General features: G+C 46.3%; 1 protein-coding gene across 14 annotated transcripts in view; it reads right to left on the bottom strand.

The window, feature by feature from the left end:
• The window catches only part of NFASC (neurofascin), a 185,333-nt gene that overhangs the window by 93,788 nt on the left and 72,979 nt on the right, over positions 1-18,566 (bottom strand). For 13 of the 14 annotated variants that reach the window (XR_014221161.1, XM_082228115.1, XM_082228109.1 and 10 more), the window contains 2 exons: positions 14,058-14,245; positions 3,360-3,377 (listed from right to left, as the gene is read on the bottom strand). Coding sequence is in view for 13 of the 14 variants with exons in the window: in XM_082228115.1 (XP_082084241.1) it covers positions 3,360-3,377; positions 14,058-14,151 (112 nt within the window). In the remaining variant the exon portion in view is untranslated. The remainder of the gene's footprint in view (positions 1-3,359; positions 3,378-14,057; positions 14,246-18,566) is intronic. The other variant, XM_082228121.1, reaches the window with a different exon arrangement.

Here is an 18,566-nt window from a genome sequence, read left to right as displayed (position 1 = left end):
TTTCCAACATTATCCATGCCTCGTGTTTTTTTGTTTTGTTTTACAAACAAAGACCCTTTACAAATTGAAGTATGAACTCCACAGTCCGTATATTCTAAAGAAATGCAAGCTTGTCGTATTTGCAGCATATCATCAGTTCTCTATGCATTGTTTTTGCCTTCCTGCTTGTGAAAGGCAAGGAGCACAATCCACCGATGTTTCTAGCCTGCAAGCCCTATCAAAATAAATATGAGCTGAGCAAAGGCGATCTTCTCAGTGGCTTGCACCCAAGGTCAGATTAAAATGGAAGCTGCTATTCTTATTATAATTATTCATATCACACCATTCATCACAAGATCCATGGGCAGGTACTGATTAACTGAACTACAAAAACAGACAAAGCACATTAAAAGCAGAAATCACAATTCAATAAAAAGCACATTCCATCTTTTCACACTACAATACAGAGAAGATGCTTTAAATATTCAGAAAGCCCAGAGAAAGAGAAATATTTCCAAGATGCACAGTGGCGGTGCTAGCCACATCTCAGGTGGAGGATGTTCTATAGCCACGATGTCATTGCCAAAATCAGCTGTCGGATAAGACATAAACCCATGAATTTCAGTAGATGATGGTATTACAAGAGAGGCCCCAGAAAATCTCAGAGTGTGGGCAGGTCATAGAGGGAGAGATGGTCCTACAGGAAACCAGGTCCTAAGGCATTCAGAACTTTTTATGTCAACATCATAACCTCAAATTGGGCTTGGTAGTAAATAGACAGCCAGTACAGATCGTTGTGATCTGATGCAATATAGTCTTGAGCAGTCAAAACCCATGAGTGGCTGTGATTTGCATCAGCAGCAATCTCTGAACAGTCTCCAAGGGCATCCCTACATAGAACACATCAGAAACAGCTATAGTAGGTGAACTGGCCACAGCTGGATAAAGGCACTCCATGCCAATGAGACTATTTGGGTCTCTTGTGGCATGGAACAATCAAGAACCTCCTTCCTCGACTCAAATACTTCCCTAAGACAGTGGCTTGTACAGACTATATTTTCGAGCCTCTACCTTCCTTTGTAGGTGAAAGTATTTTTCCTGATGCAAAGCCACACATGAACTCCTCACAGTTTAAATTGGGACACCATTTCCTCTGCATGACTGAATGGAGCTAGAGGTTCTAGGGGTTTTCCTAACCCTCTGGAGCTGATTTAGGGAGGCCATGAGCTGCGCACAGTGGGAGGGGAAAATGTTCAATTGTGCAAGTGTAAATCCTTCTACTGGTGGGACACATTAGTTGGATACAGCCCAGAGTCTGGCAGCCTGACAGCATGGACTAACAGCATGGACAGTTTACTCTTTCCCCCAGTATATGCATTTTTTAAAAAAACATTGTTTGGCTGGACAACTACATTGCAAAATTCAGAAAAATGTGGATTCTGAAGGATAGCTGTGTTTCAGTTTGCATATTGTTTTGAAAGTGTGAATTTGATAGATTTGGCTTTATATGCGAACTGAACTCAATTCTCCCCATCCTTAGTGATGGCTGACATCACTGAATTCAGACATCTAACAGACTTCCAAAGGGTTTGCTGTTACCACCAATCAGCTGATTAGTACTGACAGTGAGTCCCCTTGCACTTTTGACAGATGTGTAACTCCAATTTAAACCATAGTTTAATGAGACATATGAACTGGGCCAATGAGTGCCATTTCTGGCAAACAACTTAAAGAGACTATTCCTCTTCTCTGCCCACATTTAAAGGTGCACACTTCTTCCTGCAAAATCCACCCAAGGCTACTTGGCTGGATAACTTTCAGGTGTAAACTGGGACAGAAGACTAGCAATCTGCTGCAGAAAATGAGTTCTAGAAAAGCATGAGATGACTAGTGGTTACAGTCAGATGTACCAATGTTGGTCTGCATTTACTGTTGATCTGCCCCTTCTCCTGCAACCTGCTGAGTCACAGCAACAATTTCCTTTCTGCACACAGACAAGTCTTTGCAAGATCAAGTGCAACAACAGAGGCTGCAGAAATCAGCAAATAATTTTTTTCAGTATCTAATATCAGTGAACAGGCACACTGATAGCAAAGTACTGCACAACAGACTTGCCATTATGACTAGGATATGTTACCAGACAAAGCCATACCAGGACCTACAAACTCTATATGCCAATGCCCCACAATGTGGTGCTCCCAAATTGCTTGATCTTCACATAATTATCATCTGATAATTCAAGTATGGGAAGAGAAGAATCAGGACAGGAAAGAAACAACCACAGAAAAACATGAACATGCAGATGGAGTCAAGGAGGTCATCCCAAGAGAGTACCATACACCCACATCTGAATCCACATGCCATCTGCAAATATATGTAAGACGCCACAAAGTAAGTTCATCCACTTAGTAGAGTAGAGCTCAATAAAAAGGTTTGGCTCCTGGAATCACACCTGGAAAAGCTGTCACCAAAGCTACTATGATGCACCATCTCCATATGTATGCATATGACAGCAGAGAACTGGGATAGGTAAGCTGCAATGGAGCACTGCTGCTCATACCAGTTGTGGTGTATTGGAAGGGGAACATGGGAATGCAGCTCAGTGATTCCCCCCCCACACACACAAGTAGGAGTAATTATGTTATTGGCTTGGCTTGGTGTTAAGTCTAGCCTGCTGCGTTGGAACAAGCCACAGTATTCCATTTCTCCTGAGGTTTTCTCTCTCCAGTGACCATTATATAATATATTTTCAGACTGCCAATGGCTTTAATAAGCTTTCCTCCCTCACACACACTCCTCTATCTCACATTGAGTTCAAAAGGAAACCCAAACCACTCATAAGAATTGGGGGTGTTGGGGAAGAGGACTGTCTATATAGCTAAGTCAATATAAAAGCTTCATTCAAACGGTTTTGTATCTTACCTGTATTTGATGTTAACGTAGCAGGTACCATATACTAAAATAACAAAGTTTCCTTAGTTTGCTTAGAACAGGCTTCCTCAAACTCAGCCCTCCAGATGTTTTTTGGCCTACAACTCCCATGATCCCTAGCTAGCAGGAGCAGTGGTCAGGGATGATGGGAATTGTAGTCTCAAAACATTTGGAGGGCTGAGTTTGAGGAAACCTGGGTTAGAATATGATACAGCTTTTCTATGTTACCATCCAAGTGCTGAATATCAAGCTTCAAAAAGTCAGACTCCAGTGTTTAGTGCTATTAACCATGCAAGGAATGCCCATCCTATGGCCCCGTTTCACTTTGGGCTTCTTGGCTGTCTACTATGTACATGGTTACTATGTACAGTGGCCCTGTGTTCTCCCCCCCCCCCAAGAACTGGAGACAGCTGCTTTGGAGAAAAAACAAGTCAGTAATTAAGACTTACATGTATCTTGAATACTTGCTGTTAGTTCCAAGGTGTAAGCGTATTTTTAAAAAAGAAAGAGAGAGGAAGGGTTAGTCTAACACATTTTAGATCTAGTATGTATATATAGCTATCTAAAAAAGTTAAATTGAAAACTTAGCGTTTTAAGGATGGCAATGATTAGCTTATGTCTAGTACTCCGAGCTCCTGTAAAAAGTTACATAAAACATCGACAAAAGTGTAAAGAGAAATTCATAGGTTACAGTTAATGCCTCAAAACCACAAAGGCAATTCAAGACTTTTAAGAGGTAGTTCCGTGCCACTCCAGATGGTTTTGGACCACTAGTCTCATCATCTCAGACCATTCATTGTACCAGCTGTAGCTGATGGGAGATGAGCTAGAGGGCCACAGGTTTCTCTTCTTGTTTTAAAGGACGGACAAAAGCATCAAACAAGATCTACTTCCAGTTTATTGAGAGTGGCTTAAGCATGTGAAAGACCAGGCTGAGGGTTAGCCCACAGGTTCAAAAATTCTTTCCATATGATGTGGCCAACACCATCCTCAGTTACATGTATGTTTCTGGTCCCTTGGAGAATTTAAAGTATGGCCTGCTCGTCAGTAGCTATTTCCACATTCACTGTAACATTTTTTTTGACACAACAATTAAAGTGGGAAGTTGTATATGGAGAAACTAATGACACATATTTCATACAGATAGGGAGACTTCATGAGGAATCACTTTGGTCCATACGAACCAGACCAGGCAGCATTAGAAATTTGGAGCTAGCCTACTTGTGAGGTTAACCATGCTATTTAGACTTCCACAAATCATTTAAAAACTCTAAACAGCAACCATGAAGTGGGGGGGGGGGATTAGGATTGGGGGCATGGAACCAACCCATTCTTTCCCTGCTATAGTCCCACTAAAAATAAAGAGTGTCTGCTCCCTCTCTCCCACTGAAACCAATGGCCAAAGAACCCCTTGGTTTATCTTTTGAATGGTTTCCACTTCTTACCTACATGAGTATGGTAAAGATGTGAAGTGGATCGCACCTACTGTACCTACAACGATGTTACTGGCCCCACCCTAAGATGTCCGAACATTAGCTGAAATTTAGTAGTTATTCCTATTCTTGTCCTCTTCTTTTTTTAATCAATTACCCATCCATGAGATTGGTAATTCTCTAATTCTATTGCTACTAAGTTTCCCTAGGAGTCTCCAGTTTCTGTAAGTATATCTGTTGGGTTCTCCCTCCACACATATTTGCCAACAGCTCCAAAATTCTAAAGATGGTGAAGCAAGGCTTTCTCAGGCAGACATCTATATTTATCATCAGCTTCCTCTTAAGAATCCCTTTGTCTGAATGCAGATAATGCTCAAGTTTGATTCAATATATTTTCAGCTGCCTCTCCAACATCATCAAGGGGAAGTTTGCTGGCTAAACAACTCAGAATTCAAATCTGATACCCTGGCTTCACTGGTGGACATTTGCTCTAACTCACCCCTGCACCTGTAGAAACCACTAATCTCTATGAAAGAGGGAGGGCTTGAGGGTCTGGGTTCAAAGGGAAAAGAGAGCTCATTTGTGTGGAGAGTCATCAATTTGCAAACTTATGATAAACCCAGAGCAGCTGTAGCTATTTATGCACCACCTGCTTGATTTAGTAAAACCTGAAACCTTTCAAGTTCACAAATAGGAGTGATGAATTAATTAGCTGAGCCTCTGCCACAAACAATGGGCAGGCACCAGAGGGCTAAGGGAGACAGAGCACTTTGCTGTGTTCAATAAAAGGAAGATTAAAAATTCAATTCCCCAGCAGCTTAAAGAAGGAAAAAGGGACTCTAGAGCCTGATGCATGCAAAAGGGAAAGAAAACCTTTGAAATGGGCCCAGCTGGGTGAGGCAGATGTATTCCAGATCCCTTAATGTTTTCCTTTGATTTGGGACACCCCACTTTTCTGTATCATCCTGTTACAAGGTCCCGTGTTGAGCAACACTGCTTTGAAGTAGGCAATACTTCAAAACATTTGTCAAACCATCTTACCAAAAGGACATGCACTGCATCCACCCCAATATCTGCTGCCTAGTAGGATTGCTCAGCTGTCCAAAAAGCACAAGTTGAAATGAAGTGAAAGTCTAAGCATGATTACGCAGAAGGATGTCCCAATGAGCTCTCTAGTAAACATACTTAAGACTGCAGCCTTTGAACTGAAAATGTTCCAGTTGATCACTTAGCTTTCTTTAGGGAAAGGGGTAGACTAGGGACACCACTTTGTATACATTTTCAACACAGGTCAAGCGACGGCATGTGCGTGTTACATAAGAGGCACAGGAGGATGGCATCTGAACATTGCTCCTTGTATGTGTGACACATATTTATCATGCAACAGCCGCAACACAGCAAATGGAAAGCCGTAAAACTGACATAAACAGCACATAAAACTGTGCTGCAGTTACATAACCTCCAACAAAGAGCTAATCTTATACATCTTTTGCCCCAAGTGGACTATTATTGGAATTAAGTGATAATAGACGGAAGGTGCTTTAGAAATGCAAAAGTTTGTTTAAAAGCAAGCAAGCTTTAGAACAAGTACTGAGTGTGCCTTTTCTTTTCTCTTCTAAGGTCGTATTACACTCATTCTTCCATTCAAAGGAGGGGGGAACCTGTTACCAGTAAGAAGTTCTCAATCTCTCTCTCTTTTTAGAAAGTACTTGTATTTGATTCGACTGCCCCTGTGTTCCTTTTCCGAGACTCGCCTATCAGAACAAGTAGTGAGCTTTTTGATTAAGTGTAACCAGAAGCAATCAAAGCTTGTGCCCCAAATAAAATTATTAGCGCCCTCATCATGAAACTCAGGAGTACTCCCCTGAGTGAGTGCTTGAGGGCCCTGCTCTTTTAAACCCAGGAGGACTCCCCTGAGTGAGTGCTTGAGGGCCCTGCTCTTGCCACTTACCATCTGGCCTGGGGCGGGGCCTGGGGCCTCACAAGGACTGCGTGCTGCTTGCTGCCTGCTGCCCAGGAGGACTCCCCTGAGTGAGTGCCTGAGGGCCCTGCTCTTGCCACTTACCATCTGGCCTGGGGCGGGGCCTGGGGCCTCACAAGGACTGCGTGCTGCTTGCTGCCTGCTGCCCAGGAGGACTCCCCTGAGTGAGTGCCTGAGGGCCCTGCTCTTGCCACTTACCATCTGGCCTGGGGCGGGGCCTGGGGCCTCACAAGGACTGCGTGCTGCTTGCTGCCTGCTGCCCAGGAGGACTCCCCTGAGTGAGTGCCTGAGGGCCCTGCTCTTGCCACTTACCATCTGGCCTGGGGCGGGGCCTGGGGCCTCACAAGGACTGCGTGCTGCTTGCTGCCTGCTGCCCAGGAGGACTCCCCTGAGTGAGTGCCTGAGGGCCCTGCTCTTGCCACTTACCATCTGGCCTGGGGCGGGGCCTGGGGCCTCACAAGGACTGCGTGCTGCTTGCTGCCTGCTGCCCAGGAGGACTCCCTGAGTGAGTGCTTGAGGGCCCTGCTCTTGCCACTTACCATCTGGCCTGGGGCGGGGCCTGGGGCCTCACAAGGACTGCGTGCTGCTTGCTGCCTGCTGCCCAGGAGGACTCCCCTGAGTGAGTGCTGGAGGGCCCTGCTCTTGCCACTTACCATCTGGCCTGGGGCGGGGCCTGGGGCCTCACAAGGACTGCGTGCTGCTTGCTGCCTGCTGCCCAGGAGGACTCCCTGAGTGAGTGCTTGAGGGCCCTGCTCTTGCCACTTACCATCTGGCCTGGGGCGGGGCCTGGGGCCTCACAAGGACTGCGTGCTGCTTGCTGCCTGCTGCCCAGGAGGACTCCCTGAGTGAGTGCTTGAGGGCCCTGCTCTTGCCACTTACCATCTGGCCTGGGGCGGGGCCTGGGGCCTCACAAGGACTGCGTGCTGCTTGCTGCCTGCTGCCCAGGAGGACTCCCCTGAGTGAGTGCCTGAGGGCCCTGCTCTTGCCACTTACCATCTGGCCTGGGGCGGGGCCTGGGGCCTCATAAGGACTGCGTGCTGCTTGCTGCCTGCTGCCCAGGAGGACTCCCCTGAGTGAGTGCCTGAGGGCCCTGCTCCTCCCTGCCACTTACCATCTGGCCTGGGGCGGGGCCTGGGGCCTCACAAGGACTGCGTGCTGCTTGCTGCCTGCTGCCCAGGAGGACTTCCTGAGTGAGTGCTTGAGGGCCCTGCTCTTGCCACTTACCATCTGGCCTGGGGCGGGGCCTGGGGCCTCACAAGGACTGCATGCTGCTTGCTGCCTGCTGCCCAGGAGGACTCCCTGAGTGAGTGCTTGAGGGCCCTGCTCTTGCCACTTACCATCTGGCCTGGGGCGGGGCCTGGGGCCTCACAAGGACTGCGTGCTGCTTGCTGCCTGCTGCCCAGGAGGACTTCCTGAGTGAGTGCTTGAGGGCCCTGCTCTTGCCACTTACCATCTGGCCTGGGGCGGGGCCTGGGGCCTCACAAGGACTGCATGCTGCTTGCGGCCGGCTGCCCAGGAGGACTCCCCTGAGTGAGTGCCTGAGGGCCCTGCTCCTCTCTGCCACTTACCACCTGGCCCAGGGCGGGGCCTGACAGGCCTCACTAGGACAGTTGTTACTGCCGGAGAGGCACAGAGTGTTTTTAAAATGTTTTTTTTTAAAAAAAAATTTTCTCTGGATTTTTTGTATGTGGGGGGTGGGGGTGGGATTGATGTTTGGTTGGGCTTGGGGAATTATTATTTTTTATTTTGATGTTTTTGTAATTTTTACATTAATTTGTTTGTATTGTTTTATTGGTTTTGTTTGTTTGTTTAAGGTGTTATTCTGTTTTTAGGGGGAGAGGTCAGGGCTGCCGGGGAGTGGGCCCCAGCCCACAAAATGGCTGGGGCATGTTCCACAGGGGGGGATGCACTGGGACAACCAATCTCAGTGATCACGGGCAGGAGGAGGAGTTACGCTAAGACCAGACCATGTCATTACAGAGGAGGCAGGTTTAGTCGTTGTCTGAGGACTATCCCTGCCTCCGGGTCTGGTCCTGACCGGATGGATACTAGAATCAGCAAGGGATACCCACATGACCTGAAGGTGCTGCTGTGCAATGCCAGGTCAATGATTCATAAGACCACTGCCATCCATGACTTGATCATGGATGGAGGATTTGACCTGGCATGTGTAACAGAGACTTGGTTGGATGAAGCAGATGGGCCTGTCCTTGCCGCTGCTTGTCCACCAGGTTTCTCTTACGCACAGCAACCCAGGTCATGTGGGCGGGGAGGGGGGGTTGCAGTGATTTTTAGGAAGTCATTAGTTTGCACCAGGCGTCCTATTGGGAAGACCCAGTTTTCTGAGTGCATGTTCTGGAAGTTGGGCAATAGGGGCAGTACAGGATTCCTTTTGGTGTACCGACCTCCCCGCTGCGCCAAGGATTCCCTGCCCGAGCTGCTTCAGGTCGTGGCGGATGTTCTCCTGGAGACACCTAGCTTGGTCGTCCTAGGGGATTTTAACATCCATGCCGACACGACCTTACAAGGGGCCGCTCGGGACTTCGTGGAAAGCATGGCCTCCATGGGGCTGTCCCTGAATAAGTCTGGCCCAACCCATAGCCGTGGACATGCCTTGGACCTGGTGTTTACCTCTATGGATGTTGGTGATCTGACACTAAGTAAAAGCGAAACGAAAGAAGTGCCATGGTCAGATCACTTCCTGGTGCAACTGGACTTCTCTGCGACCCATCCCCTCTGCAGGGATGTGGGACCAATTCGGATGGTCCGCCCCCGCCACTTAATGGATCCAAATGGTTTCCAGAGAGTGGTAGGGGATGCTTTATCCCATGTTGATGGCCTTTCAGCTGATTCCCTGGTGGCCCGCTGGAATGTGGAGTTAACCAGGGCTATTGACTGTTTGGCTCCGAAGCGCCCTCTCCGATTGCATGGAGCCCGGACAGCCCCGTGGTTTTCCACGGATCTGAGGGCAATGAAACAATCGTTGAGACGGCTAGAGCGCCGGTGGCGGATAACTCATTCCGAATCTGACCGGACACAGGTTAGAGCTCAACGTCGAGCCTACCAAGTGGCGATAGCGACGGCGAAGAAGAATTTCTTCACCGCCTCTATTGCATCTGCAGAAAACAGCAGCAGGAGACTTTTTCAGGTGGTTCACAATTTAGCGGAACCACCTGCAACATCAGGGCCCAGTACGGGCCACATGTTCTCCTGCAATGATTTTGCAAAGTTTTTTGCAGATAAAATCGCTCAGATTCGGGAAGAAGTAGACTCCACCGTGGGAGCAGGGCCGGGGCGGGAGAGTGCTAGAGTTCTGTCTAGTCAAGTTGAGTGGGATCAATTCCAATCTGTTACCTCCGAGGATGTGGACAGGCTGCTTGGACGAGTGAAACCAACCACCTGTCTCCTGGATCCTTGCCCATCCTGGCTTATAAAAGCTAGCCGGGAAGGACTGGGCGATGGGCTTCGTGGGGTGGTGAATGCTTCCCTCCATGAGGGAGCCTTCCCAGACCCGCTGAAAGAGGCGGTTATTAAACCGCTTCTTAAAAAACCATCTTTAGATGCGGCCACGATGGCCAACTATCGCCCAGTCTCAAATCTTCCATTCCTGGGCAAGGTGATTGAGCGAGCGGTTGCCGAACAACTCCAGGCACGCCTGGAAGAAGCGGACCATTTGGATCCCTTCCAGTCGGGATTCAGGCCTCATCATGGGACTGAAACTGCCTTGGTCGCACTGGTTGATGATCTCCGGCGGGCTAGGGACAAAGGTGAGAACTGTTTCCTAGTTCTGCTGGATCTCTCAGTGGTGTTTGATACCATCGACCATAGCATCCTTCTGGACCGTCTTGAGGGGCTGGGAGCTGGGGGCACTGTTATACAGTGGTTCCGCTCCTTCCTCCTGGGCCGTGTTCAGAAAGTGGTGGTGGGGGATGAGTGTTCAGACCCCTGGGCTCTCACTTGTGGGGTGCCTCAGGGTTCTGTCCTCTCCCCCATGCTTTTCAACATCTACATGCGGCCGCTGGGAGAGATCATCAGGAGGTTTGGGCTGGGTGTTCATCAGTATGCGGATGATACCCAGCTCTACCTCTCTTTTAAATCAGAACCAGTGAAGGCAGTGAAGGTCCTGTGTGAGTGTCTGGAGGCGGTTGGAGGATGGATGGCGGCTAACAGATTGAGGTTGAATCCTGACAAGACAGAAGTACTGTTTTTGGGGGACAGGAGGCGGGCAGGTGTGGATGATTCCCTGGTCCTGAATGGGGTAACTGTGCCCCTGAAGGACCAGGTGCGCAGCCTGGGAGTCATTTTGGACTCACAGCTGTCCATGGAGGCACAGGTCAAATCTGTGTCCAGGGCAGCTGTTTACCAGCTCCATCTGGTACGTAGGCTGAGACCCTATCTGCCTGCGGACTGTCTCGCCAGAGTGGTGCATGCTCTGGTTATCTCCCGCTTGGACTACTGCAATGCGCTCTACGTGGGGCTACCTTTGAAGGTGACTCGGAAACTACAACTAATCCAGAATGCGGCAGCTAGACTGGTGACTGGGAGCGGCCGCCGAGACCATATAACACCGGTCTTGAAAGACCTGCATTGGCTCCCAGTACGTTTCCGAGCACAATTCAAAGTGTTGGTGCTGACCTTTAAAGCCCTAAACGGCCTCGGTCCAGTATACCTGAAGGAGCGTCTCCACCCCCATCATTCTGCCCGGACGCTGAGGTCCAGCGCCGAGGGCCTTCTGGCGGTTCCCTCATTGCGAGAAGCAAAGCTACAGGGAACCAGGCAGAGGGCCTTCTCGGTAGTGGCGCCCGCCCTGTGGAACGCCCTTCCAGCAGATGTCAAAGCGATAAACAACTACCTGACATTCAGGAGACATCTTAAGGCAGCCCTGTTCAGGGAAGTTTTTAGCGTGTGATATTTTATTGTATTTTTGGTTTTTATGGAAGCCGCCCAGAGTGGCTGGGGAGGCCCAGCCAGATGGGCGGGGTATAAACAATAAATTATTATTATTATTATTATTATTATAACTCAGTGTCAGTTAGGCCTGGGGAGCCTTAACCTTTGCCCTTCCCTATGTCGTTGGACTACAATGTCCACCATCCCTGACAATTAGCCATGCTGTCAGAGGCTAATGGGAGTTAAGAGTTCAATTACATTTGGAGGGTCATGGGTTCCCCACCTCTGAGTTAGACAATGACAAAGAGACCTTTTAACAAAATCTGCATTATATTAAACCAACAAGGGACTAGCGGTGCAATCTGATGCAAGTTTGCTGGGAAGAAAGTTCCACTGTGTTCTCTCATAGGGAAGCGTGCATAACTAAAATTGTAGTGTCTTCATTCAGTACCAGGTCCCAGTGACTACAATTGTGTGATTGACTCTGAAACAATATTGGTATGAAAGTTCCATTAAAAATTCTCCTTTGGGGTGTTTGCTTAGCTCTGTTTGAGCTGAGATACTTTCTCTGCTAATGCAACAGAGCTTTGCCTATTATTATTATTATTATTATTATTATTATTATTATTAAAATTTTATTAAATATTTTCTTTGGTTACCAAAATACATACGTTGTCTTGATTTTCATAAAGTCCTTTCTATAGATCAGACACATCCGATGTGAGACTTGAAAGTTGTATACAGTATAAGGTTGGGGAGAAGAGAGGTATGGAGAGAACTCCGTTTCTTTAAACCAGCTTCCTGCTAAAGCAGTTTTTGCTAATTCAATTATCTTAAGCATGGCCATGACACCCACTGCTAACTAATGCCAGGGTGGGTGCCCATGCTTAGAACTCTTCTTTTACATTTCCTGTGAAGAATAGGGATGTACAACAGATGCTTCCAACCAGTTTAAAACAATAGCAAAACAAAACTTCTATCAGACTGCTAGGGGGGTGGCCTAAAGTTATACGTTGCAGCAGGCTTGTTGAATTTTTGCTGAGCTTTGTGTTATCCATGCATAGTAAACAGAAGAAATAAGATACTGAAATGAACAATCATTAAATGCACCCAATCCTCATGAATGCAAATAGTATTGCTTAGACTCAGAAACCTAAAGGCAAATATGTGTTCTTTCAAAATGTTTAACTATACATTTCCACTCAGTATTCACAAAACCTCTGGTGATTCATACCTCTTCAAATCTTTTTTTCTTTTTATTTGTACTTTAAACATTAAAAAATGTTTCAGTTAAAAAACTTAAACATTTCAATGTTTCAGGTACAAACAACAACAACAACAATAATAATAATAATAAAAGATTTGAAGAGAGATGAATCACCAGAGTTTTAATGATTGTTGAAATTTCACAATAAGGATGCTGAGCAGGTGTAAATGTCTGTATACAATGTATACAGGAAATGTATACAAGGTCATATGAATGAGGTCCTTATACCATCATGTAAACAGGTAAAGCATACATATAGGCAAGCAAGCATATACTGTATATAAATTAGGGGAAATTCAGATCCCTTAGTCCAAATCTCAGGTAAAGGGTACTGACCACACCAGCTTTCCTGTTTCTGAGATGAGATGAAGGTGAGTTAGGAGCCTATTTGTATGCCAGGAATTTACGAGTCTCTACAAATCACCATATGAAAGTAGGATTAATTCAGTGTGATTTGAACTCAGAAAGTAAACCACAGTTAACAGGTTCAGCTACAACAGGATGCTAGTTATCACATGGTAAGGGCCAGATGTTCTTTTTGAATCACCCCCTTGAACCATAGGTCAGTAGTAAAACATGCAGATAGTCCCAGGCTGAGTCCTAGACATCTCCGGGGAGGGCTGAAACATTAGATAAACAGCTGTGAGTTACTGCACCCAATACTGGGATAGATGGACCAATGATTTGATTCCATATAAGGCAGCTGTCTATGTTCCTAGTAGGAGTCAAGATGAGAACATAAAGCAATCCCAGACAAGAGCTTCAAAGCTCCTGAGATCTACTTTTCTAGGTCAAATAATAAAAAGTATATTCAGTACATTGGTCTGAAAATGGCTTTTCCATTCGCATTGTGAAAGGAGCTTGGGTGTTTTTTTCTCTTCACTGGAATAGTTTGGTAGCCATTCCACTAATAACCATTTAAAAACCAGCAGTAACAGCCATGCTAGTACAAAAAGAGAGATGATCTATTTACATGACCAAGAAGACTACAACCGAACATTATGGACAGGCACCATTAGTTGCCTTTCTGGCTGGACAATCATAAACACATAATGAGCTGAAATGAAAATTAAACCATCCTCCCAACACACAGAAAACAGATTGGGCCATGGAATGAAACCATCAAGCAATATGGACATCTAAAATGTTCTTTGAATATGTCATGTGTTCTGGGTTCACTTTACATTCTGTGAATTTGCCTTTATATCTTTTGTGTCACCTCCTTACCCCCAAGCTGTTGAATATAAATATAGTCTAGTTCAAGTTACAGATTCTGTTTTTTTACCCAATTATGTGCTTCCAATGACATTTGTCATGAAAGCTTAACTATCTTCAGAAATCGAACAAAAAAAGTCAGGGCAAACATCCAGTCTTTTCTCTAACCATTGAAGTGAATAACTCCCCAGGGCAGCTTTCCTCAGCCTTTTATTGGGACTACATTATGGCGTGCCCAATAGTCAGGGATGATGGGACTTGTAGCCCAGCAACATTTGAAGACCTCAGGTTGGGGACAGCTGTCCCAGAGATGGAACTGAGAAAGTAAATAAATAAATGAATAAACAATCAGTGGACTTACGATCCCGAGGGACTTCAATGGCTCTGATGAGGTGATGAAAGTATAAAGCGAGCACCACTCCCGTATAGGTTAGGAGATATCTTTGCATTACCATTTTGAATATTTGGCTAAGATCCTACGTCCCCAGTTTCCTCCAACAAGGCAAAGTGGTGTCTTACTACCGTAGTGCAGCAGGATAATATGATTTACTGTAAAAAGAAAAGAAAATGATTTAATGACATGCATCTAAGATTCATACATACTGTATTCATCTTTCTTAAAAAATATTTGGAGGAAGACTGCAAAAGGCAAGCAAATTCCATATTTCATTTAGCCTTTTGTACCCTGGTTACTAAGAAGAGGGTCACACAAAGGATTAAGCCAATTTCCCCCTGACCTTTTCTACTCAGTTCTAATAGACTGGGTAAATACACACACTAGCTCTACATGACACCTTATTTTAGGCAGCGGTTCTCAACTTGTGGGTCCCCAGATGTTGTTAGACTACAACTCCCATCCCTCCTGAACTCTGGCCTTGCTAGCTAGGGGTGATGGGAGTTGTAGTTCAACAACACATTGGGACCCACCGGTTGAGAAAGGCTGTAGAGGAATAAATAAATAAATCAAATGTTAAAATTCAGAATTGTAAATGTAGTTTATGCCCCAGATTCTTAAGATTTGTTACTCAAGAATAGCTCTAGTGAGGTTTGTTAAGTTACTTGACTTGCGTTCAGGCACACATATTTTCCTCTTTCCTCTTTGCAACTAAACATTCTGTGGCTTCTGAGAATGCTCAGCCCTTTAAAAAACCAACATAAATATACTTTTTGTACTTCTACAAATCTTTCCCCCCAAACATGTTGCTATCTTCCTTTTGTTCCTGTTTCAGTTCTAGTCCTGTCAACAAACCCCAGTGGTGATTGCATTGCTATTAGAGGGAGTGATAAAGAGGGCTGACTTTGTAGACACACACATACATATACATATACATATACATATACATATACACACCCACATATACACCCACCCCCACCCCACAGTCTTACACACACAGTGAAAAGCATAATAATAACAATAATAATAATAATAATTTATTATTTATACCCCGCCCATCTGGCTGAGTTTCCCCAGCCACTCTGGGCGGCTCCCAATCAGTGTTAAAAACAGTACAGCGTTACATATTAAAAACTTCCCTGAACAGGGCTGCCTTAAGATGTCTTCTGAATGTCAGGTAATTATTTATCTCTTTGACATCTGATGGGAGGGCGTTCCACAGGGTGGGCGCCACTACCGAGAAGCCCTCTGTCTGGTTCCCTGTAGCCTCACTTCTCGCAATGAGGGAACCGCCAGAAGGCCCTCGGCACTGGATCTCAGTGTCCGGGCTGAACGATGGGGGTGGAGACGCTCCTTCAGGTATACAGGACCGAGGCCGTTTAGGGCTTTAAAAGTCAGCACCAACACTTTGAATAGTGCTCGGAAACGTACTGGGAGCCAATGCAGATCTCTCAGAACCGGTGTTATGTGGTCCCGGCGGCCACTCCCAGTCACCAGTCTAGCTGCCGCATTCTGGATTAATTGCAGTTTCCGGGTCACCTTCAAAGGTAGCCCCACGTAGAGCGCATTGCAGTAGTCCAAGCGTGAGATAACTAGAGCATGCACCACTCTGGCGAGACAGTTCGCGGGCAGGTAGGGTCTTAGCCTGCGTACCAGGTGGAGCTGGTAGACAGCTGCCCTGGACACAGAGTTAACCTGCGCCTCCATGGACAGCTGTGAGTCCAAAATGACTCCCAGGCTACGCACCTGGTCCTTCAGGGGCACAGTTACCCCATTCAAGACCAGGGAATCCCCCACACCAACCCGCTCCCTGTCCCCCAAAAACAGTACTTCTGTCTTGTCAGGATTCAACCTCAATCTGTTAGCCGCCATCCATCCTCCAACCGCCTCCAGGCACTCACACAGGACCTTCACCGCCTTCACTGGTTCTGATTTAAAGGAGAGGGAGAGCTGGGTGTCATCTGCATACTGATGAACACCCAGTCCAAACCCCCTGATGATCTCTCCCAGCGGCTTCATATAGATATTAAAAAGCATGGGGGAGAGGACGGAACCCTGAGGCACCCCACAAGTGAGGGCCCAGGGGTCTGAACACTCATCCCCCACCACCACTTTCTGGACACGGCCCAGGAGGAAGGAGTGGAACCACTGTATGACAGTGCCCCCAGCTCCCAGCCTCTCTAGACGGTCCAGAAGGATGTTATGGTCGATGGTGTCAAAGGCCGCTGAGAGATCCAGCAGAACTAGGAAACAGTTCTCACCTTTGTCCCTAGCCCGCCGGAGATCATCAACCAGCACGACCAAGGCAGTTTCAGTCCCATGGTGAGGCCTGAATCCCGAATGGAAGGGATCCAAATGGTCCGTTTCCTCCAGGCGTGCTTGGAGTTGTTCAGCAACCACCCGCTCAATCACCTTGGCCAAGAATGGCAGATTTGAGACTGGGCGATAGTTGGCCAAATTGGCCGGGTCTAAAGATGTTTTTTTAAGAAGCGGTTTAATGACCGCCTCTTTCAGCGGGTCTGGGAAGGCTCCCTCACGGAGGGAAGCATTCACCACCCCACGAAGCCCATCGCCCAGTCCTTCCCGGCTAGCTTTTATAAGCCAGGATGGGCAAGGATCAAGGATACAAGTGGTTGGTTTCACTCGTCCAAGCAGCCTGTCCACATCCTCGGAGGTAACAGATTGGAATTGATCCCATGTAACAGGAGCAGACAGAACTCTAGACAGAACAAAAATGTGCAAGAAACTAGTGATATTAAATAATAGCTCAGAAATTCTTGCAGGGGTACAGCTGCTACATGATTCAGAATGCTGCAGGTGGTGGTTTTTAAAAATGTTAAAACCTGCTTTCTTCTTGTCTCCTGAGAGCCAAATTTCAAGAAGGATCCAACACATGGTTTAGGCATGCAGTATCTTCTGCTCAAACAATAGTGCTTTAAGAGACTGAAGAAAAAAAACAATAATAAAGAACTGGAAAATATTCCCTTGGTCATTAAAGATATGTCTGTCTGACAGCTTGCCATGTTCTTCCTTACTGCTATAAGATCTGCTCAGGAATTGAGTAGGTGCCCTGGGAAATCTCAGGCATCCTTTATCCTATACTCAAGTATTCTTTATACCCCTATACTCAAAGCAGAAAAGCTGTTTGCTGATCCCCTGCAAAGCATGATCACAGAACTAGAAAAAACAAGCTGAAGCACACTACGTGTGTGCACTGCACCAATTAGATATTCTGGAACACCACATTCATCTAATCCCCTAAATGAGGAATATAGGAAGCTGCCTTATACTGAGTTAGAGCTTTGGTCTATTTAGCTCATCATTGTTCACTGACTGACAATGGCTCTCTGATGCAACAATAGTAAATTGGTGGGTTCAGTGGCAGGCAGCAAAGGGAGGAAATGGGTGCAGGTGGTGCTGTGGGTTAAACCACAGAGTCTAGGGCTTGCCGATCAGAAGGTTGGTGGTTCGAATCCCCTCGACAGGGTGAGCTCCCATTGCTCGGTCCCTGCTTCTGCCAACCTAGCAGTTTGAAAGCACATCAAAGTGCAAGTAGATAAATAGGTACCGCTCCAGCGGGAATGTAAATGGCGTTTCCGTGTGCTGCTCTGGTTTGCCAGAAGCGGCTTAGTCATGCTGGCCACATGACCTGGAAGCTGTACGCCGGCTCCCTCAACCAATAAAGCGAGATGAGCGCCGCAACCCCAGAGTCATCCGAACCTGGACCTAATGGTCAGGGGTCCCTTTACATTTACCGTACTTACAACAACATGCAACAATCTATTTCAGTGTGCAGTGCTCCTGTTCAGGATTCTAGCCAACCAGTCCTGTCTTCTATTGGGCATTGCCAACATTCACACATTCATTGAATTTCGGAAATTCAAGGTAACATATACACAATTATTGATCTACTTTTGAAGTAAATACAATCATACTTAATGAACATTATCAATTATAAATCATTTCACCAGCTAATATAATTCATTGTGTTGTTATCAAATTAAGTATCAAGTGCTTACATGCGGGGGATTCTAGACTTCATACGCTTTAAACTTACCTTCCAGTGCTAGATTGCTAATCTCTAGCACAATGACTGAGTGAAATAACCAAGATGGTTACAAAACAGACATCCCATGACAATTTCAGGCTGAGAAACATTCTGACAAGTCTTGACTTAACACGCACACCCGTCGCTCTGGTAATGTGAATTTAAAGGCAATACAAATGGGGATAAATCACTCAGTTTCAAAACACCAAAAACCTGCTTCACAAAACTACTACAATAACTCATCAGAGCTTGCTTCATCCCTGATTTACAGTTTATCTTGAATAGAGCTATAAATATCTGGCTTCCATTTAGACATGCAGACACATTTGCTCATATCTAAAATAAAAACAAAGCTGTATGAGAAAGCATCCCCAGACTTGTCTTTCTACTCTGTGTCCTTGTCAGAGTTTACAGTTGTTGCACATGGA

This window comes from Podarcis vaucheri (genome assembly GCF_965113315.1).
Source record: "Podarcis vaucheri genome assembly, chromosome: 6".
In the NCBI taxonomy this organism is placed as follows: domain Eukaryota; kingdom Metazoa; phylum Chordata; class Lepidosauria; order Squamata; family Lacertidae; genus Podarcis; species Podarcis vaucheri.
Note: the sequence above shows the minus strand (reverse complement) of the source record. Positions and strands in the feature narration are given on the sequence as shown.